The sequence below is a fragment of the Salmo salar genome, chromosome ssa06, assembly GCF_905237065.1.
Source record: "Salmo salar chromosome ssa06, Ssal_v3.1, whole genome shotgun sequence".
In the NCBI taxonomy this organism is placed as follows: domain Eukaryota; kingdom Metazoa; phylum Chordata; class Actinopteri; order Salmoniformes; family Salmonidae; genus Salmo; species Salmo salar.
Genome location: NC_059447.1, coordinates 91,670,281 through 91,693,703, shown reverse-complemented (window position 1 = coordinate 91,693,703; position 23,423 = coordinate 91,670,281). Strand labels below are relative to the sequence as shown.

Genomic DNA, 23,423 nt, shown 5'->3' with positions numbered 1-23,423 from the left:
GTAGTGGAAGACTCTGGGTAGTTCTGCTGTAGACTAGTGGTAGTTCTGCTGTAGACTGTAGTGGTAGTTCTGCTGTAGACTGTAGTGGTAGTTTTGCTGTAGACTGTAGTGGAAGACTCTGGGTAGTTCTGCTGTAGACTGTAGTGGAATACTCTGGGTAGTTCTGCTGTAGACTGTAGTGGTAGACTGGGTAGTTCTGCTGTAGACTGTAGTGGAAGACTCTGGGTATTTCTGCTGTAGACTGTAGTGGAAGACTCTGGGTAGTTCTGCTGTAGACTGTAGTGGTAGTTCTGCTGTAGACTGTAGTGGAAGACTCTGGGTAGTTCTGCTGTAGACTGTAGTGGTAGTTCTGCTGTAGACTGTAGTGGTAGTTCTGCTGTAGACTGTAGTGGTAGTTCTGCTGTAGACTGTAGTGGATGACTCTGGGTAGTTCTGCTGTAGACTGTAGTGGAAGACTCTGGGTAGTTCTGCTGTAGACGAATCACATGTTTTGTATTGGATGAAAAAGACAAAGGCTTCTGCGTCGTCAGCGATGTTTTCAAGCTCTCTGCGTCTCTGTGGACTCCGCCTGTCCGCTCCCAGACGCCCTGCTTGCCACACCGCCAGCATCTGCCAAATGCCCACAAATACCCTGCTCCGCTCTGCCCGTAGTCCCTAAACCCCCAACCTGCTCTGCCCGTAGTCCCTGAGCCCCCAACCTGCTCTGCTCTGCCCCACCCACCCCTTCACCATCCAGTCCTTATCCTCCTTATTTCTTAAGTCAACGTCACCAGGGACCCCCCCCCCACACACACTGACGAGTGATCCTTCATGTGGACGGGCGTGGGCAGAATAACCAGCCAACGGGTGACCTGCGATCGGGCTGGAGCCTGGCCTCTTTGTGGTGGATTTAGAAGTGGGAGAGGGCAGGGAGGTCGACTCAACCCCAAGAGAAGTACTCCGTACCGGCCGTCTGGCTGGAACCTAGTTGGCCAATGAACGCAGCCAGCCTACTCACTAACTAACCGCTACACTTATTCATCACCGTCGACCGTGAGCATTCTATATTCTGTTACATGATGATAAAACGTTGATAATGCCAGGTAGTCGTTTACCCCCCAAAATTCAGATCAGTCCAAAATGATGGATGGGTTTGCCATTTCAAAGTCCAACAATCTTGATTCATTTATTTTAATTTTTGGGGTTGCCATCAACCCAAAAAAAAACATCAACCATATATATATATATATACATATATATAAACAATTCCTATAATGCTGGAGGAGTTTTCTGATTGAGGAAAACAAGGCCAGAATGAATATTGGAATACAGGCGCCTAGCCAAGACTCTATAACCCTCATTTGTATTGAAATGAATTCAGACAGAGCAGTGGGGTTTCTTTGTGTTATTCATGACCCTATGGGGGTGTACTGTTTACCCACCATGCTGAAACAACCAACGGCTCTGTAAGATACCTGCAGGTAGGTCAACAACAGTCAAAAGGCAGCTTAAACACATCCCAGACATTTTTATTTGATTTAACCTTTATTTAACTAGTCAGTGAAAGAAAAATTCGTATTTACAATGACAGCCTACCGGGGAACAGTGGGTTAACTGCCTTGTTCAGGGGAACAGTGGGTTAACTGCCTTGTTCAGGGGAACAGTGGGTTAACTGCCTTGTTCAGGGGAACAGTGGGTTAACTGCCTTGTTCAGGGGAACAGTGGGTTAACTGCCTTGTTCAGGGGCAGAACGACAGATTTTTACCTTGTCAGCTCAGGGATTCGATCTAGCAACCTTTTAGTTACTAGTCCAACACTCTAACCACTAGGCTACCTGCTGGTTACTAGTCCAACACTCTAACCACTAGGCTACCTGCTGGTTACTAGTCCAACACTCTAACCACTAGGCTACCTGCTGGTTACTAGTCCAACACTCTAACCACTAGGCTACCTGCTGGTTACTAGTCCAACACTCTAACCACTAGGCTACCTGCTGGTTACTAGTCCAACGCTCTAACCACTAGGCTACCTGCTGGTTAACAGTCCAACGCTCTAACCACTAGGCTACCTGCTGGTTACTAGTCCAACGCTCTAACCACTAGGCTACCTGCTGGTTACTAGTCCAACGTTCTAACCACTAGGCTACCTGCTGGTTACTAGTCCAACGCTCTAACCACTAGGCTAGCTGCTGGTTACTAGTCCAACGTTCTAACCACTAGGCTACCTGCTGGTTACTAGTCCAACACTCTAACCACTAGGCTACCTGCTGGTTACTAGTCCAACACTCTAACCACTAGGCTACCTGCTGGTTACTAGTCCAACGCTCTAACCACTAGGCTACCTGCTGGTTAACAGTCCAACGCTCTAACCACTAGGCTACCTGCTGGTTACTAGTCCAACGCTCTAACCACTAGGCTACCTGCTGGTTACTAGTCCAACGCTCTAACCACTAGGCTACCTGCTGGTTACTAGTCCAACGCACTAACCACTAGGCTACCTGCTGGTTACTAGTCCAACGCTCTAACCACTAGGCTACCTGCTGGTTACTAGTCCAACGCTCTAACCACTAGGCTACCTGCTGGTTACTAGTCCAACGCTCTAACCACTAGGCTACCTGCTGGTTACTAGTCCAACGCTCTAACCACTAGGCTACCTGCTGGTTACTAGTCCAACGCTCTAACCACTAGGCTACCTGCTGGTTACTAGTCCAACGCTCTAACCACTAGGCTACCTGCTGGTTACTGGCCCAACGCTCTAACCACTAGGCTACCTGATGGTTACTAGCCCAGTGCTCTAACCACTAGGCTACCTGCTGGTTACTTGCTCAACGCTCTAACCACTAGGCTACCTGCTGGTTACTAGCCCAACGCTCTAACCACTAGGCTACCTGCTGGTTACTAGCCCAACGCTCTAACTACTAGGCTACCTGCTGGTAAATAGCCCAACGCTCTAACCACTAGGCTACCTGCTGGTTACTAGTCCAACGCTCTAACCACTAGGCTACCTGCTGGTTACTAGCCCAATGCTCTAACCACTAGGCTACCTGCCTCTAACCACTAGGCTACCTGCCTCTAACCACTAGGCTACCTGCCTCTAACCACTAGGCTACCTGCCTCTGCCTCTAACCACTAGGCTACCTGCCTCTGCCTCTAACCACTAGGCTACCTGCCTCTAACCACTAGGCTACCTGCCTCTAGCCACTAGGCTACCTGCCTCTAGCCACTAGGCTACCTGCCTCTAACCACTAGGCTACCTGCCTCTAACCACTAGGCTACCTGCCTCTAACCACTAGGCTACCTGCCTCTAACAACTAGGCTACCTGCCTCTAACCACTAGGCTACCTGCCTCTGCCTCTAACCACTAGGCTACCTGCCTCTGCCTCTAACCACTAGGCTACCTGCCTCTAGCCACTAGGCTACCTGCCTCTAGCCACTAGGCTACCTGCCTCTAGCCACTAGGCTACCTGCCTCTAACCACTAGGCTACCTGCCTCTAACCACTAGGCTACCTGCCTCTAACCACTAGGCTACCTGCCTCTGCCTCTAACCACTAGGCTACCTGCCTCTAGCCACTAGGCTACCTGCCTCTGCCTCTAACCACTAGGCTACCTGCCTCTAGCCACTAGGCTACCTGCCTCTAACCACTAGGCTACCTGCCTCTAACCACTAGGCTACCTGCCTCTAACCACTAGGCTACCTGCCTCTAACCACTAGCCTACCTGCTGGTTACTAGCCCAACGCTCTAGCCACTAGGCTACCTGCCTCTAACCACTAGGCTACCTGCCTCTAACCACTAGGCTACCTGCTGGTTACTAGCCCAATGCTCTAGCCACTAGGCTACCTGCCTCTAATCACTAGGCTACCTGCCTCTAGCCACTAGGCTACCGGCCTCTAACCACTAGGCTACTGGCCTCTAACCACTAGGCTACCTGCCTCTAGCCACTAGGCTACCTGCCTCTAGCCACTAGGCTACCTGCTGGTTACTAGCCCAACGCTCCAACCACTAGGCTACCTGCTGGTTACTAGCCCAATGCTCTAACCACTAGGCTACCTGCCTCTAACCACTAGGCTACCTGCTGGTTACTAGCCCAACGCTCCAACCACTAGGCTACCTGCTGGTTACTAGCCCAATGCTCTAACCACTAGGCTACCTGCCTCTAACCACTAGGCTACCTGCCTCTAACCACTAGGCTACCTGCCTCTAACCACTAGGCTACCTGCCTCTAACCACTGGGCTACCTGCCTCTAACCACTAGGCTACCTGCCTCTAACCACTAGGCTACCTGCCTCTGTCTCTAACCACTAGGCTACCTGCCTCTAGCCACGAGGCTACCTGCCTCTAACCACGAGGCTACCTGCCTCTGCCTCTAATCACTAGGCTACCTGCCTCTAGCCACTAGGCTACCTGCCTCTAACCACTAGGCTACCTGCCTCTAACCACTAGGCTACCTGCCTCTAACCACTAGGCTACCTGCCTCTAACCACTAGCCTACCTGCTGGTTACTAGCCCAACGCTCTAGCCACTAGGCTAACTGCCTCTAACCACTAGGCTACCTGCCTCTAACCACTAGGCTACCTGCCTCTAGCCACTAGGCTACCTGCCTCTAGCCACTAGGCTACCTGCCTCTAGCCACTAGGCTACCTGCCTCTAACCACTAGGCTACCTGCTGGTTACTAGCCCAATGCTCTAGCCACTAGGCTACCTGCCTCTAATCACTAGGCTACCTGCCTCTAGCCACTAGGCTACCTGCCTCTAATCACTAGGCTACCTGCCTCTAGCCACTAGGCTACCGGCCTCTAACCACTAGGCTACCTGCCTCTAGCCACTAGGCTACTGGCCTCTAACCACTAGGCTACCTGCCTCTAGCCACTAGGCTACCTGCCTCTAACCACTAGGCTACCTGCCTCTAGCCACTAGGCTACCTGCCTCTAACCACTAGCCTACCTGCTGGTTACTAGCCCAACGCTCTAGCCACTAGGCTAACTGCCTCTAACCACTAGGCTACCTGCCTCTAACCACTAGGCTACCTGCCTCTAGCCACTAGGCTACCTGCCTCTAGCCACTAGGCTACCTGCCTCTAACCACTAGGCTACCTGCTGGTTACTAGCCCAATGCTCTAGCCACTAGGCTACCTGCCTCTAATCACTAGGCTACCTGCCTCTAGCCACTAGGCTACCTGCCTCTAATCACTAGGCTACCTGCCTCTAGCCACTAGGCTACTGGCCTCTAACCACTAGGCTACCTGCCTCTAGCCACTAGGCTACCTGCCTCTAACCACTAGGCTACCTGCCTCTAGCCACTAGTCTACCTGCCTCTAGCCACTAGGCTACCTGCTGGTTACTAGCCCAACGCTCCAACCACTAGGCTACCTGCTGGTTACTAGCCCAATGCTCTAACCACTAGGCTACCTGCCTCTAGCCACTAGGCTACCTGCCTCTAACCACTAGGCTACCTGCCTCTAACCACTAGGCTACCTGCCTCTAACCACTAGGCTACCTGCCTCTAACCACTAGGCTACCTGCTGCTCCTAATCTGCATGAACTACACGGGGCCGGTTTCCCGAACATAGATGAAATTCTGGAGATTTTCCATTCAGCAGACTTTTTAGTCCAAGTCTAGGCTAAGCAAAAAGGAGAGCGCTCTCTACAAAGAGAAAAATGACACAAGATTCAAAAAGTGAGACATTTTCAAAACAAAATTGTCTGTCGAGTAGAGAAGCCCCTTTTTCCCACAATCAACAAAAAAAGATCTATAAAGTGAGCGAAAGAGAGAAATGAAAACTGTGATTTGGCGGCGATACCTCTCCCTTCCCTTTCACAGCCAGCCTTGGGCTTTAGAAAAATGACTTAACTTTTTTGTTGATGTATGAATCGGCAGGGAGACTATTTATCAGCAGGCCCTCTGCGGGCACCCGCTCCGGTCCCACCAGTAACAGGCCGCATCGCTCCCCTTTTGACTGATTAATTAGCCAATCACAGGACATTTTTCACCGGTCGCCAGGCGACGACAGCGGCAGGAAGGTTTACTCCAGCTAATGCCGTGTGGCTCTGTAGCCGGGGCCCGTTGGAACCACTGGAGTTGTTGTAGCCTCGTCGGCTATTTCACGCTTACGTAGTGGCCGGGACCGGGACTGGCTGGGGGCCAGGTAGGGTGGGGGCCTGGCGGAGTGGCTGGAGGAGCAGGAGAGATAAATCAACCAGGCTGGGGAGGTGGACAGAGAAGAGAGAGGCTGTGGGGTGGTGGTCTTGGTAGTGGAGGGGCACGGAGGGGGCTGGGGGAGGAGGTGGGGGGGGGGGGGATGGCCAGGGGCACTGCTTGCCTGCTGAAAAGCACAGGGAGTATTGGGGTGGGTGAGAGACGGGAGGATGGGGAAACACTGGAAGCTACATTACAGCAGCGCTGCCAACGAACCTTCATTTAGAAGTGACCAGAAGTCCTCTATGATACCAGAAGCAAGAGCATGTGATTTATCTTGTGGTGAGGGAAGGTGGAGGAGGCAGAGTTGGCGGGGGAGGCAGGAGGGCGCAGGGGGGGAAGAAGGCAGGAGAGGGCAGGGGGGAAGAGGGCAGGAGGAGGCAGGAGGGAAGAAGGCAGGAGGGGGTAGGGGGAAGAGTGAGGAGAGGGCATGAGGGGAGAAGGCAGGAGGGTGAAAAAGGCAGGAGGAGAACCATTTTTTTTTTTTGTAATTTTTTTTTACCAAAATTTTGTTCGGTTGCAGACCTATTCTAAAATGGATTAAAATGTTGTTTTTTTCCCCCACATCAATCTACACACAATGCCCCATAATGATGAAGGAAAAAAATTGAAATATCACATTTACATAAGTATTCAGTCCCTTTTCTCAGTACTTTGTTGAAGCACCTTTGGCAGCAATTACAGCATTGAGTCTTCTTGAGTATGACACTACAATCTTGGCACACATATGTTTTGGGAGTTTCTCTCATTCTTCTCTGCAGGTCCTCTCAATCTCTGTCGTGTTGGATGGGGAGCGTCGCTGCACAGCTATTTTCAGGTCTCCAGAGATTAGAGGTCGACCGATTTTTATGATTTTTTTCAACGCTGATACCGATACCGATTATTGGAGGACCAAAAAAAGCCGATACCGATTAATCGGCCAATTTGTTTTTGATTAATTTATTTGTAATAATGACAATTACAACAATACTGAATGAACACTTATTTTAACTTAATATAATACATCAATAAAATCAATTTAGCCTCATAAGTAATGAAACATGTTCAATTTGGTTTAAATAATGCAAAAACAAAGTGTTGGAGAAGAAAGTAAAAGTGCAATATGTGCCATGTAAAAAAGCTAACGTTTAAGTTCCTCGCTCAGAACATGAGAACATGTGAAAGCTGGTGGTTCCTTTTAACATGAGTCTCCAATATTCCCAGGTAAGAAGTTTTAGGTTGTAGTTATTATAGGACTATTTCTCTCTATACGATTTGTATTTCATATACCTTTGACTATTGGATTTTCTTATAGGCACTTTAGTATTGCCAGTATAACAGTATAGCTTCCGTCCCTCTCCTCGCTCCTACCTGGGCTTGAACCAGGAACACATCGACAACAGCCACCCTCGAAGCAGCATTACCCATGCAGAGCAAGGGAAACAACTACTACAAGTCTCAGAGCGAGTGACGTTTGAAACGCTATTAGCGCGCACCCGCTAACTAGCTAGCCATTTCACATCGGTTACACCAGCCTAATCTCGGGAGTTGATAGGCTTGAAGTCATAAACAGCACAATGCTTGAAGCATTGCGAAGAGCTGCTGGCAAACGCACTAAAGGGCTGTTTGAATGAATGCTTACGAGCCTGCTGGTGCCTACCACCGCTCAGTCAGACTGCTCTATCAAATCATAGACTTAATTATAACATAATAACACACAGAAATACAAGCCTTTGGTCATTAAAATGGTCGAATCCAGAAACTATCATTTCGAACACAAAACTTTTATTCTTTCAGTGAAATACGGAACCGTTCCGTATTTTATCTAACGGATGGCATCCCTAAGTCTAAATATTGCTGTTACATTGCACAACCTTCAATGTTATGTCATAATTAATTATGGCCTTTGTTAGGAATAAATGGACTTCACACAGTTCGCAATGAGCCAGGCGGCCCAAACTGCTGCATATACCCTGACTGCTTGCACGGAACGCAAGAGAAGTGACACAATTTCCCTAGTTATAAGAAATTCATGTTAGCAGGAAATATTAACTAAATATGCAGGTTTAAAAATATATACTTGTGTATTGATTTTAAAGAAAGGCATTGATGTTTATGGTACATTGGTGCAACGACAGTGCTTTATTCGCAAATGCGCCTGTTAAATTATCACCCGTTTGTCGAAGTGGGCTGTGATTCAATGACAAATTAACAGGCACCGCATCGATTATATGCAACGCAGGACACGTTAGATAAACTAGTGATTATGTTAAGATTGATTGATTGTTTTTCATAAGATAAGTTTAATGCTAGCTAGCAACTTACCTTGGCTTCTTGCTGCACTCGCGTAGCAGGTAGTCAGCCTGTCACGCAGGCTCCTCGTGGAGTGCAATGTAAGGCAGGTGGTTAGAGCGTTGGACTAGTAACCGGAAGGTTGCAAAAACGAATCCCCGAGCTGACAAGGTAAAAATCTGTCGTTCTGCCCCTGAACAAGGCAGCTAACCCACCGTTCCTAGGCCATCATTGAAAATAAGAATGTGTTCTTAACCGACTTGCCTAGTTAAATAAAGGTGTATAAAAAAAATGGGCAAATCGGTGTCCAAAAATACCGATTGTTATGAAACTTGAAATCGTCCCTAATTAATCGGCCATTCCGATTAATCGGTTGACCTCTACCAGAGATGTTAGATCAGGTTCAAGTCAGGGCTCTGAGGCTCAAGGACATTGAGACTTGTCCTGGAGCCACTCTTGCTTTGTCTTGGCTATGTGCTTAGGGTCGTTGTCCTGTTGGAAGGTGAACCTTCTCAGTCTGATGTACTGAGAGCTCTGGAGCAGCTTTTCATCATGGATCTCGCTCCACTTTGCTCCTTTCATCTTTGCCTTGATGCTGACTAGACTCCCAGTCCCTGCCGCTGAAAAATATCCCAACAGCATGATGTTGCCACCATGCTTCCCCGTAGGGATGGTGCCAGGTTTCCTCCAGACGTGACGGTTGGCATTCAGGCCAAATAGGTCATTTTTGTTTTCATCAGACCAGAGAATCTTGTTTCTCATGGTCTGAGAGTATTTTAGGTGCCTTTTGGCAAACTCCAATCGGGCTGTCATTGTCTGGCCACTCCACCATAAAGGCCTGATTTGGTGGAGTGCTGCAGAGATGGTTGTCCTTCTGGAAGGTTCTCCCATCTCCACAGAGGAACTCTTGGAGCTCTGTCAGAGTGACCATCGGGTTCTTGGTCACCTCCCTGACCAAGACCCTTCTCCCCCGATTGCTCAGTTTGGCCGTGCGGCCAGCTCTAGGAAGAGTCTTAGTGGTTCCAAAATTCTTCAATTTAAGAATGATGGAGGCCACTTTTCTTGGGGACCTTCAATGCTGCAGAAGTGTTTTGGTACCCTTCCCCAGATCTGTGCCTCGACACAATCCTGACCCGGAGCTCTACGGACAATTCCTTCGACCTCATGGCTTGGTTTTTGCTCTGACATGCACTGTCAACTGTGGGACCTTATATAGACAGGCCTGTGCCTTTCCAAATCATGTCCAATCAATTGAATTTACCACAGGTGGACTCCAATCAAGTTGTAGAAACATCTCAAGGATGATCAATGGAAACAGGATGCACCTGAGCTCAATTTCGAGTCTCGTAGCAAAGGGTCTGAATACTTATGTAAGTTAGGTATATATTTCATTTTTACTAAATGTGCACAAAAAAAACATATTATGGGATATTGTGTGTTGATTGCTGAGGATTTGTTTAAAAAAAAAATCTATTTTAGAATAAGGCTGTAAAATATTGTGGAAAAAGTCAAGGTGTCTGAATACTCTCCGAAGGCGCTGTAAGTACACCCCCTGGACAGAACACTAGTCTACCACAGGACAAGTGAAAAGGTGGCTAATGCATTCTATTGAACCTCCATCCATTCTTGGCTTGATTGATTCATACACTGAATTGGCTTGGCATCTACGGTAATGTCCTGTCTTCAGCAGCCATGTCTCACTGTTCAGAGGCTAGAGAGAGAGAGAGAGAGAGAGGGAGAGCTGGAATGTCTTGAAGGAGAGGCATTCAGAGCCCCAGATCCCCCTCTCTCTCCCCCCCCCGCTGTCCCTTTACCCCTCTCCTACTCTCACTCTTCTCCCCCTCTCTCTCTCTCTCTTTCTCTGGGAACCTCCCAGTGTTCCCTGGCCTCGCCAGGGGAGAGCAGACTGAGAGGGCAGGAAGAGGGCTGATAGCCTGCCAGGCTGCTCCTCCGCAGAAGGAGCCTTATCTCAGGTCTGCACACATCACATCCTCTTCCTGTGGCTCTGTGGAGGAGCTGGTCGTTGGCTGTAGGCGTTGTTTTCAAAACCCTCCTCCTCAGACCCTCTTGTATGCTCTTCTGTATCCAGTATTTATTCATGAACACACACATGAAAGAGTTGACAATTGCAAGTCAACTATTGCAGGCTAGGTGTCTGTTGGTGTTGCAGGCTAGGTGTCTGTTGGTGTTGCAGGCTAGGTGTCTGTTGGTGTTGCAGGCTAGGTGTCTGTTGGTGTTGCAGGCTAGGTGTCTGTTGGTGTTGCAGGCTAGGTGTCTGTTGGTGTTGCAGGCTAGGTGTCTGTTGGTGATGTGCCTTTCTCTGCCACTGTTAATGTTGGGTTGTGACGGAGGAGGAGTTTTCCTGTATTTGGGGTTGTGTGTGTGTGTGTGTCCAGTCTGCTCAGCGCAGCAGTTTTCTCCTATCATAACAGAGATGAGCCTAATGGAGGTCCCCAGGCGTGGTGAGAGAAGAGCCACACACCAAGTCATGACTTTCCTTTTCTCCTCCATCTCTCTCCTGAGAGTCATCTCACAGGCAGTTTGAAAGTGGCCCCTAAGCTAGCCATCGTCCGCCAATCCCGGGTGGCCATCGTCCGCCAATCCCGGGTGGCCATCGTCCGCCAATCCCGGGTGGCCATCGTCCCCCAATCCCGGGTGGCCATCGTCCGCCAATCCCGGGTGGCCATCGTCCGCCAATCCCGGGTGGCCATCGTCCGCCAATCCCGGGTGGCCATCGTCCCCCAATCCCGGGTAGACACCATGTAGTTGGACCCTATCAGCTGTGTCACACACACACACACACACACACACACACACACACACACCAAGCCTGTCTATAGACCAGAGAGGAGGGAAACCATTGTCCAGTAACAGACAGTATAGATTTTCTCTGGGCTGGAAGTTGGGAAGTTTTGTCCTAATGGCACCTCACTTGTAGCCCTGTTCTGTTGTCTAACTCACCTGTAGCCCTGTTCTGTTGTCTAACTCACCTGTAGCCCTGTTCTGTTGTGTCTAACTCACCTGTAGCCCTGTTCTGTTGTCTAACTCACCTGTAGCCCTGTTCTGTTGTCTAACTCACCTGTAGCCCTGTTCTGTTGTGTCTAACCTACCTGTAGCCCTGTTCTGTTGTGTCTAACTCACCTGTAGCCCTGTTCTGTTGTCTAACTCACCTGTAGCCCTGTTCTGTTGTCTAACTCACCTGTAGCCCTGTTCTGTTGTCTAACTCACCTGTAGCCCTGTTCTGTTGTGTCTAACTCACCTGTAGCCCTGTTCTGTTGTGTCTAACTCACCTGTAGCCCTGTTCTGTTGTGTCTAACTCACCTGTAGCCCTGTTCTGTGTGTCTAACTCACCTGTAGCCCTGTTCTGTTGTCTAACTCACCTGTAGCCCTGTTCTGTTGTGTCTAACTCACCTGTAGCCCTGTTCTGTTGTGTCTAACTCACCTGTAGCCCTGTTCTGTTGTGTCTAACTCACCTGTAGCCCTGTTCTGTTGTCTAACTCACCTGTAGCCCTGTTCTGTTGTGTCTAACTCACCTGTAGCCCTGTTCTGTTGTGTCTAACTCACCTGTAGCCCTGTTCTGTTGTGTCTAACTCACCTGTAGCCCTGTTCTGTTGTGTCTAACTCACCTGTAGCCCTGTTCTGTTGTGTCTAACTCACCTGTAGCCCTGTTCTGTTGTGTCTAACCCACCTGTAGCCCTGTTCTGTTGTGTCTAACCCACCTGTAGCCCTGTTCTGTTGTGTCTAACTCACCTGTAGCCCTGTTCTGTTGTGTCTAACTCACCTGTAGCCCTGTTCTGTTGTCTAACTCACCTGTAGCCCTGTTCTGTTGTCTAACTCACCTGTAGCCCTGTTCTGTTTGTCTAACTCACCTGTAGCCCTGTTCTGTTGTGTCTAACTCACCTGTAGCCCTGTTCTGTTGTGTCTAACCCACCTGTAGCCCTGTTCTGTTGTCTAACTCACCTGTAGCCCTGTTCTGTTGTGTCTAACCCACCTGTAGCCCTGTTCTGTTGTGTCTAACTCACCTGTAGCCCTGTTCTGTTGTGTCTAACTCACCTGTAGCCCTGTTCTGTTGTGTCTAACTCACCTGTAGCCCTGTTCTGTTGTGTCTAACTCACCTGTAGCCCTGTTCTGTTGTCTAACTCACCTGTAGCCCTGTTCTGTTGTGTCTAACCCACCTGTAGCCCTGTTCTGTTGTTTCTAACTCACACCTTGTTAGAAGTTACACCAGTTTCAGTAGAGATCTGAGGCGGCAGAAAACGTTTTAGGGGATTTGAGAGGTTAGTCATACAGGATATAGAAGGGGATTTGAGACGTTAGTCGTACAGGATATAGAAGGGGGTTTGAGACGTTAGTCGTACAGGATATAGAAGGGGGTTTGAGACGTTAGTCGTACAGGATATAGAAGGGGGTTTGAGAGGTTAGTCGTACAGGATATAGAAGGGGATTTGAGACGTTAGTCGTACAGGATATAGAAGGGGATTTGAGACGTTAGTCGTACAGGATATAGAAGGGGATTTGAGACGTTAGTCGTACAGGATATAGAAGGGGATTTGAGACGTTAGTCGTACAGGATATAGAAGGGGATTTGAGACGTTAGTCGTACAGGATATAGAAGGGGATTTGAGACGTTAGTCGTACAGGATATAGAAGGGGATTTGAGACGTTAGTCGTACAGGATATAGAAGGGGATTTGAGACGTTAGTCGTACAGGATATAGAAGGGGATTTGAGACGTTAGTCGTACAGGATATAGAAGGGGATTTGAGACGTTAGTCGTACAGGATATAGAAGGGGATTTGAGACGTTAGTCGTACAGGATATAGAAGGGGATTTGAGACGTTAGTCGTACAGGATATAGAAGGGGATTTGAGACGTTAGTCGTACAGGATATAGAAGGGGGTTTGAGACGTTAGTCGTACAGGATATAGAAGGGGGTTTGAGACGTTAGTCGTACAGGATATAGAAGGGGATTTGAGACGTTAGTCGTACAGGATATTGAAGGGGATTTGAGACGTTAGTCGTACAGGATATTGAAGGGGATTTGTGCTAACGACTGCCCTCCCTGAATACCAACGACTACCCAGCCATTCCTGAACCTGAGACCAGAAACAGGCTACCTGAGGTCATTACCAGAACAAATGGTCTATTGACTCTTTATCCTCACAACAAAATCTGCAAAGCTGTGATGGCTGTATTCCCAAAATATTCAGCGCAAGAAATCTGTACAATATTTTAAGCTGAAAAGCACGAAGTCTTGAATCTTGTGTTGTTTTATATATCAACTCGTACCATGTAATCTGTACATCAAGAATCTCTTCCCAGCTACTTTGGCGCTGCTGTCAACATCCTGGTCCTCAAATTAAACTGGTATACTTTCCTATTTATGCTATTTTTATTCCTCCAGTTTTGATCCTTTATATTGGGCATACAGACCAGTTCCCTGCCTCCTCCCTCTTCCACCTGCCTCCTCCATTTTTGGGGAAGTGTTGTAATCTATTGGTTGTCATCTTGGATTGAGCAGACCTTCCCATGCAGTTCTGATGGCTCAATGTGAGAAGTGCAGTTCTGACGGCTCAATGTGAGAAGTGCAGTTCTGATGGCTCAATGTGAGAAGTGCAGTTCTGACGGCTCAATGTGTGCCGTGCAGTTCTGACGGCTCAATGTGAGAAGTGCAGTTCTGACGGCTCAGTGTGTGACGTGCAGTTCTGACGGCTCAGTGTGTGACGTGCCGTTCTGATGGCTCAATGTGAGACGTGCAGTTCTGACGGCTCAATGTGTGACGTGCAGTTCTGACGGCTCAATGTGTGACGTGCAGTTCTGACGGCTCAATGTGAGACGTGCAGTTCTGACGGCTCAATGTGTGCCGTGCAGTTCTGACGGCTCAATGTGTGCCGTGCAGTTCTGACGGCTCAGTGTGTGCCGTGCAGTTCTGACGGCTCAGTGTGTGCCGTGCAGTTCTGACGGCTCAGTGTGTGACGTGCCGTTCTGACGGCTCAGTGTGTGACGTGCCGTTCTGACGGCTCAATGTGTGCCGTGCAGTTCTGACGGCTCAGTGTGTGCCGTGCAGTTCTGACGGCTCAGTGTGTGACGTGCAGTTCTGACGGCTCAGTGTGTGACGTGCCGTTCTGACGGCTCAGTGTGTGCCGTGCAGTTCTGACGGCTCAATGTGTGACATGCAGTTCTGACGGCTCAGTGTGTGACGTGCCGTTCTGACGGCTCAGTGTGTGCCGTGCAGTTCTGACGGCTCAGTGTGTGACGTGCAGTTCTGACGGCTCAGTGTGTGACGTGCAGTTCTGACGGCTCAGTGTGTGACGTGCAGTTCTGACGGCTCAGTGTGTGACGTGCAGTTCTGACGGCTCAGTGTGTGACGTGCAGTTCTGACGGCTCAGTGTGTGACGTGCAGTTCTGACGGCTCAGTGTGTGACGTGCAGTTCTGACGGCTCAGTGTGTGACGTGCAGTTCTGACGGCTCAGTGTGTGCCGTGCAGTTCTGACGGCTCAGTGTGTGCCGTGCAGTTCTGACGGCTCAGTGTGTGCCGTGCAGTTCTGACGGCTCAGTGTGTGCCGTGCAGTTCTGACGGCTCAGTGTGTGCCGTGCAGTTCTGACGGCTCAGTGTGTGCCGTGCAGTTCTGACGGCTCAGTGTGTGACGTGCAGTTCTGACGGCTCAGTGTGTGCCGTGCAGTTCTGACGGCTCAGTGTGTGCCGTGCAGTTCTGACGGCTCAGTGTGTGCCGTGCAGTTCTGACGGCTCAGTGTGTGCCGTGCAGTTCTGACGGCTCAGTGTGTGCCGTGCAGTTCTGACGGCTCAGTGTGTGCCGTGCAGTTCTGACGGCTCAGTGTGTGCCGTGCAGTTCTGACGGCTCAGTGTGTGACGTGCAGTGCCTAGAGAAAATATTCACACCCCTTGACTTTTCTATATGTTGTTGTTACAGCCTAAATTTAAAATGGACTAAATGTAGTTGTTGTGTCCCTGGCCTACCCACAATACCCCATCATGTCAAAGTGGAATTATGGTTTTTCGAACCGTTTACAAATTAATTAAAAATGAAAAGTCAATAAGTATTCAACCCCTTTGTTATGGCAAGACTAAATAAGTTCAGGAGTAAAAATTTGCTTAACAAGTCACATAATACATTGCAATAACAGTGTTTTTAACATGATTTTTTTAAATGACTACCTCTTCTCTGTACCCCCACACACATACAATTATCTGTGAGGTCCCTCAGTCGAGAAGTGAATTTCACAACACAGATTCAACCACAAAGACCAGGAAGGTTTTCCAATGCCTCGCAAGGAAGGGCACCTATTGGTAGATAAAAAATATATATATTTTTTTTTTAAAGCAGACATTTTAATCTCTTTAAGCATGGTGAAGTTATTAATTCCACTTTGGATGTTGTCGCAATACACTCAGTCACCTCAAAGATACAGGCGTCCTTCCTAACTAAAAAATACCACTCTCCATATTATCAAGCATAGTTGTGGCTGCATCATGTTATGGGTATTCTTGTAATCATTAAGGTCTGGGGAGTTTTTCAGGATAAAAAATACATTGAATGGAGCTAAACAAGGACACAATCCTAGAGGGAAACCTGGTTCACTTTGCTTTCCACCAGACAATGGGAGATGAATTCACCTTTCAGCAGGACAATAACCTAAAACACAAGGCCAAATATACACTGGAGTTTCTTACCAAGAAGATAGTGAATGTTCCTGAGTGGCCGAGTTACATTTTTGAGTTAAATCTACTTGAAAATCTACAACCAATTTGACAGAGCTTGAAGAATTATGAAAATAATAATTGGCAAATGTTATACAATCCAGGTGTGTAAAGCTCTTAGAGACTTACCCAGAAAGACTCACAGCTGTAATCGCTGCCAAAGTTGATTCTACAAAGTATTGACAAAGGGGTGTGAATTTTTTAATATCAACCCAAAAATGTTTTCTCACTTTGTCATTATTGGGGTATTGTGTGTAAATGGCAGAGGGGAAACATATATTTAATCAATTTTCGAATTCAGGCTGTAACACAACAAAATGTGGAATAAATCAAGGGGTTTGAATACTTTCTGAAGGCCCTGTCACTCTACTATACAATTTACAAAATCATTTAAAAAGAAAGTACCTTTATAAAACATATTTCCCATAAACACAGGTATTTTATCAACCAGTACATTTTGAGTTTAACCGTAATATTTGTTGTAATATTTGTTATTTTCTGGTGGATGAAATTGAAACACTTGTAACCAGCTCTTTATTGCCTGTTTTGAGAAAAAGAGATACTTTGATCAAAGAAATCGGCTTTTCTTAGTAATCTACTGGACAATCATTTTTGGTTTGAAGTGAAACTTTTGGGGGAAGCTTTAAGTGAGAGGTTTAGTGCTTAAAATATTTAATCATCTCAGGACTTATTCTGATTTACATAATATCAAAATACCAACAACAAAAAATCAAACATTCCATTGTTCAAAATTAAGAGAATCATTTTATTTTTTTTGTCCGTTGGATCAATGTATACATCCTCAGAACACTACCTCCCTTTCCCTGTGTGGGATAGTATTGACTGTAATCTCTGTTCTGGTTGGTCGAGGACAGAGATTAATGACCAGTAGAATGCTTGCTTTAATCCCATGTGGCCTAACCAAGAGGTATCTGTAAATCTTGCAATATTCCCGAATTGCTTAAGTTAACCAGCTGTATGAACAAAGAGCGAAGGGAAAAAAAAAAACATACTGGCCTTGTACCCTATATAGTGCACCAGGTCCTGGTCAAAATAAGTACACTATTTAGGGAATCGGGTGCTATTTGGGATGCAGCCACAGATAATGTATGTATGTATATGAATACATTAATGTAAGGGAGGGAAGCTGACTCCAGAGCCATGAGAACTGGGAATGTCATTTTGCCCCTAAATATCAGAGGACAAGAACCCCGTGAGTTTACTCTTAAGTGTACAAAACATTTAGGAACACCTTCCTAATATTGAGTTGCCCTCCAGAACAGCCTCAATTTGTCGGGGACATGGACTTCTACAAGGTGTCAAACGTTCCACAGGGATAGTGTGGCCCATGTTGACTCTAATGCTTCTCGCGGTTGTGTCAAATTTAACATTTAAGTCATTTAGCAGAAGCTCTTATCCAGAGCGACTTACAAATTGGTGCATTCACCTTATGATATCCAGTGGAACAACCACCTTACAATAGTACATCTAAATCTTTTAGGGGGGGGTTAGAAGTATTACTTTATCCTATCCCAGGTATTCCTTAAAGAGGTGGGGTTTCAGGTGTCTCCGGAAGGTGGTGATTGACTCCGCTGTCCTGGCGTCGTGAGGGAGCTTGTTCCACCATTGGGGTGCCAGAGCAGCGAACAGTTTTGACTGGGCTGAGCGTGAACTGTGCTTCCTCAGAGGTAGGGGGGCCAGCAGGCCAGAGGTGTATTGGCTGTATTGTCCTTTAGGTCGCGGACCATTCTTGATACACGCGGGAAACTGTTTAGCGTGAAAACCCTAACAGAGGTGCAGTTCTTGACACGCCCAAACCGGTGTGCCTGACACCTACCATAAACGGGGTGCAAAGACTCCCTTAGCAACACCAAAAACCCCCCCTTGTCTTCTAATTGAACCCTTTAGAAGCCGAACGCTTCAGGGAACTCGGCTGTTAAGATACCAGGTTCTCTTGTTTTGTTAGTTTTTTTTGTACACCGGTTGAGACGTTCTGAAAGGCCAATAGTGCTGCAGCGTGACGACGTCACTGGGACATCTACAGAAGACTAGTTCATTGACCGTCAGTGGTTGTGGAGGTGAGATGTAGAGACTGAGGGTGTTGACAGTTTAAAGGGCCAGGCCAGTCAAACACTTTTCCTGTGTAAAAACATACATATATTTCCACACTGAGGTCGAAATAACACTCTGAAATTGTGGAAATTATTGTAAGGCCCTTTTAGTGTACGAGCTTTTTGATGGGGGAAAGAAGGTTTGTAATTTCAGCCTGTTCAGGTGGGATGTTGTTTTTGGCCCAGAGCATGACATCACAATCTTATTATTCTGACCAATGACCAGTTATCTTTTATTTGCATACGAAAGGTGGTCGTTGGTAGAACAGTTGTATTCAAACTTTTTCAAATCTAATAACACAACCTTAAAATGTATTTGTATTTTTTACTTCAACAAATAACCTTCAATTCATACAATTTTCATCTCGTCAAAATAGTCTGCTTTAGAGTCTAGACAATCCTATCCGCCAATCACGGCTGTGTATGTAAATATCTTCACATTTGTATCAACACTCTCACACAATCAGACCTGAGCATTTAATGGCAAAACGTGGCTCAGGGAAATAAATTATTACAAGTATATTTTTTGTTATTTTTGTGAAATAAATGCACACAGTCATTTATTAGACATACCAGTGATTATTTAAAGTAGTAGGCAGTAAGGGACTTGTCTTATATTTTCAAATGTGGACATAAACTTTTCATACTTTTACATTTCTAATGTGTTTCTATATGTCTCTGTAGGAGAGAAGTGGGCCAAACTCCCAGGGGGTGAACGAGAAGGAGACCAGGGCAGTTACAGCACCAGCTACAACGGTTGCGACCCCTGAACCTGATGTAGAGGTCATCACCAAGACAGTCACCAGCACCCTCTCCATGCAGGAGTACTTTGCCCAGCGGATGGCTCAGCTGAAAAAGGGTCGTGGCGAGGCTCCCACTGCAACCTCATCACCAGAGAACAGTGATGCGCAGAAAGTCCCGGCTGATTTTGCCACTGACCACACAGAGGAACTCACGTCAAAGAAGAAGAAGAAGAAGAAGAAGAGAAAGAGAGAGAGGGAAGAGGATGACGTGGTGGTGAAGGAGGAGTGTGTCGTAGCTCCCGTGTCGGAGGGGCGCGAGAAGAAGAGAAAGAGAAAGAGGGCGGAGAAAGAGGTGTTGGCTGAAGACTGCAGCGCCACCACTGGCGTGGAGCAGAACTGCCAGGACCTCCAAATTGTAGACTTAACAACAGAGTGTGAGGTTGTAAATAAGAAATGGAGGGGGGAGGTGGTTGTCGTGGAGGACGAGGTTGAGGTGATCGTGGTAAAAGAGAAGAAATCTAAAAAGGACAAGAAAAAGAAGAAGAGAATAGATCTACATTCTTTGTAGAAGTCTAGAACCGTCTTCTCTTGGGCTGCGTCTCAAATGGCACCCTAATCCCTTTGTAGTGCAGTACCCCGCATGGCTCTGGTATAAAGTAGTGCACTATAGATAGATCTCTATCTATCTATCTATCTATAGAGAGAATAGGGCGCCATTTGGGATGCACAATAGTCCTCAGGTTTCTGTGCTACAGTACAGTAGGCCTCTGGTCGTACATGAAAGAACTGGGTCTATGCACAGAGTGATATTCTCATCAGGTAGTTTGGACTGAATATCTGCTGGAAATAATCTAGGTAGTTCTACGTTTCTGGATGAGTTTGGTGCTTTCCCAGAGATACACTTTTAAAATGATCATTGTGACTCTATGTTCTCTGGATGCCCACTGTAGTCTCCCTAAAGTCTCTGCCCACTGTAGTCTCCCTGTAGTCTCTGCTCCCTGTAGTCTCCCTAAAGTCTCTGCCCACTGTAGTCTCCCTAAAGTCTCTGCCCACTGTAGTCTCCCTAAAGTCTCTGCTCCCTGTAGTCTCCCTAAAGTCTCTGCTCCCTGTAGTCTCCCTAAAGTCTCTGCTCCCTGTAGTCTCCCTAAAGTCTCTGCCCACTGTAGTCTCCCTAAAGTCTCTGCTCCCTGTAGTCTCCCTAAAGTCTCTGCCCACTGTAGTCTCCCTAAAGTCTCTGCTCCCTGTAGTCTCCCTAAAGTCTCTGCCCACTGTAGTCTCCCTAAAGTCTCTGCTCCCTGTAGTCTCCCTAAAGTCTCTGCCCACTGTAGTCTCCCTAAAGTCTCTGCTCCCTGTAGTCTCCCTAAAGTCTCTGCTCCCTGTAGTCTCCCTAAAGTCTCTGCTCCCTGTAGTCTCCCTAAAGTCTCTGCCCACTGTAGTCTCCCTAAAGTCTCTGCTCCCTGTAGTCTCCCTAAAGTCTCTGCCCACTGTAGTCTCCCTAAAGTCTCTGCTCCCTGTAGTCTCCCTAAAGTCTCTGCTCCCTGTAGTCTCCCTAAAGTCTCTGCTCCCTGTAGTCTCCCTAAAGTCTCTGCCCACTGTAGTCTCCCTAAAGTCTCTGCTCCCTGTAGTCTCCCTAAAGTCTCTGCCCCCTGTAGTCTCCCTAAAGTCTCTGCCCCCTGTAGTCTCCCTGTAGTCTCCCTAAAGTCTCTGCTCCCTGTAGTCTCCCTAAAGTCTCTGCTCCCTGTAGTCTCCCTAAAGTCTCTGCCCCCTGTAGTCTCCCTAAAGTCTCTGCCCCCTGTAGTCTCCCTGTAGTCTCTGCTCCCTGTAGTCTCCCTGTAGTCTCTGCTCCCTGTAGTCTCCCTGTAGTCTCTGCTCCCTGTAGTCTCCCTGTAGTCTCTGCTCCCTGTAGTCTCCCTAAAGTCTCTGCTCCCTGTAGTCTCCCTAAAGTCTCTGCTCCCTGTAGTCTCCCTAAAGTCTCTGCTCCCTGTAGTCTCCCTAAAGTCTCTGCCCCCTGTAGTCTCCCTAAAGTCTCTGCCCCCTAAAGTCTCTGCCCCCTGTAGTCTCCATAAAATCTCTGCCCCCTGTAGTCTCCCTAAAGTCTCTGCCCCCTAAAGTCTCTGCCCCCTGTAGTCTCCCTGTAGTCTCCCTAAAGTCTCTGCTCCCTAAAGTCTCTGCCCCGTGTAGTCTCCCTAAAGTCTCTGCCCCCTGTAGTCTCCCTAAAGTCTCTGCCCCTAAAGTCTCTGCCCCGTGTAGTCTCCCTAAAGTCTCTGCCCCCTAAAGTCTCTGCCCCGTGTAGTCTCCCTAAAGTCTCTGCCCCGTGTAGTCTCCCTAAAGTCTCTGCCCCGTGTAGTCTCCCTAAAGTCTCTGCCCCTTGTAGTCTCCCTAAAGTCTCTGCCCCCTGTAGTCTCCCTAAAGTCTCTGCCCCTAAAGTCTCTGCCCCGTGTAGTCTCCCTAAAGTCTCTGCCCCCTAAAGTCTCTGCCCCGTGTAGTCTCCCTAAAGTCTCTGCCCCCTAAAGTCTCTGCCCCGTGTAGTCTCCCTAAAGTCTCTGCCCCGTGTAGTCTCCCTAAAGTCTCTGCCCCCTGTAGTCTCCCTAAAGTCTCTGCTCCCTGTAGTCTCCCTGTAGTCTCCCTAAAGTCTCTGCCCCCTAAAGTCTCTGCTCCCTGTAGTCTCCCTAAAGTCTAAAGTCTATTCTAAAACGGGACAGGGCGCCCATTTCTAAAACGGGACAGCGGCCCCATTTCTAAAACGGGACAGGGGGGCCATTCTAAAACGGGACAGGGGGCCCATTCTAAAACGGGACAGGGGGCCCATTCTAAAACGGGACAGGGGGCCCATTCTAAAACGGGACAGGGGGCCCATTCTAAAACGGGAAAGGGGGCCCATTCTAAAACGGGACAGGGGGGCCATTCTAAAACGGGACAGGGGGGCCATTCTAAAACGGGACAGGGGGCCCATTCTAAAACGGGACAGGGGGCCCATTTCTAAAACGGGACAGGGGCGCCATTCTAAAACGGGACAGGGACGCCATTCTAAAACGGGACAGGGGCGCCATTCTAAAACGGGACAGGGGCGCCATTCTAAAAACGGGACAGGGGCGCCATTCTAAAACGGGACAGGGGCGCCATTCTAAAACGGGACGGGGGGCCCATTTCTAAAACGGGACAGGGGGGCCCATTCTAAAACGGGACAGGGGGGCCCATTCTAAAACGGGACAGGGGGGCCCATTCTAAAACGGGACAGGGGGGCCCATTCTAAAACGGGACAGGGGGGCCCATTCTAAAACGGGACAGGGGGGCCCATTCTAAAACGGGACAGGGGGGCCCATTCTAAAACAGGACAGGGGGGTCTTATAGAAATGAATTGATGTGTGTTTGATATCATAATAACGTGTTCTCTTTTTAAATCAGATGAAATCAACCTGTCAGTCTTCCTGATCAATAAATCAAACTCAAATGACTACTGTTTCTTTTATCTGTTGAAGGATTTCTATATTGGCTTTTTGCCCACTGATATGCAATACATCCAGAGCCTAGGGCTACATGCTGTCCACATTGTCATTGCAATAGTGCATACATATGTTAACGTATGTAGTGTTTCTACTGATTTCTCTGAACCAGACCTGATACAACTCCAATCACCTTATCAATCAATCAATCCATGAACTGCCTCGTCTCATGTTTATATTGATCAGCTACAATATTGTCCTCCATATCAGTTGTCTTTCAGTTGGCTAATAAAATAATATATATATATATAAATAGTTTAAACACGTGTTTATAGCGTGGCGTGACTTGTTGAACTGTACAGTATTTGTCTATGTACACTACCATTCAGAAGTTTGGGGTCACTTAGAAATGTCTTCCATGAAAACATACATGAAATGAGTTGCAAAACGAATAGGAAATATAGTCAAGATGTTGACAAAATTATAAATATTATAATAATTTATTTTTTTTTTTAATTGAAATAATAATTGTGTCCTTCAAACTTTTTCAGCAATTACAGCCTTGCAGACCTTTTGGCATTCTAGTTGTCAGTTTGTTGAGGTAATATGAAGAGATGGCCAGTTTTATTGCTTCTTTAATCAGGATTACAGTTTTCAGCTGCGCTAACATAATCACAAAAGGGTTTTCTAATGATCAATTAGCATTTTAAAATGATAAACTTGGATTAGCTAACACAACGTGCCATTGGAACACAGGAGTGATGGTTGCTGATAATGAGCCTCTGTACACCAATGTAGATATTCCATTACAAAAATCAGCCGTTTCCAGCTACAATAGTCATTTACAACATTAACAATGTCTACACTGTATTTCTGATTCATTTGATGTTATTACAATGGATGAAAAATGTCTTAAGTGATCCCAAACGTTTGAACTGAAGTGTAAGTTGTGCTTGCTGTGAC

The 23,423-nt window shown here is 47.5% G+C and overlaps 1 protein-coding gene across 1 annotated transcript in view; it reads left to right on the top strand.

Annotated features, from left to right (window-relative positions):
• The window catches only part of pinx1 (PIN2 (TERF1) interacting telomerase inhibitor 1), a 58,305-nt gene extending 35,834 nt beyond the window's left edge, over window positions 1-22,471 (top strand). Inside the window, exon 7 of the mRNA XM_045721185.1 lies at window positions 18,959-22,471. Within this exon, the coding sequence (XP_045577141.1) occupies window positions 18,959-19,585 (627 nt within the window). The 3' untranslated portion in view covers window positions 19,586-22,471. The remainder of the gene's footprint in view (window positions 1-18,958) is intronic.
• The last annotated feature ends 952 nt before the right edge of the window (window positions 22,472-23,423 follow it).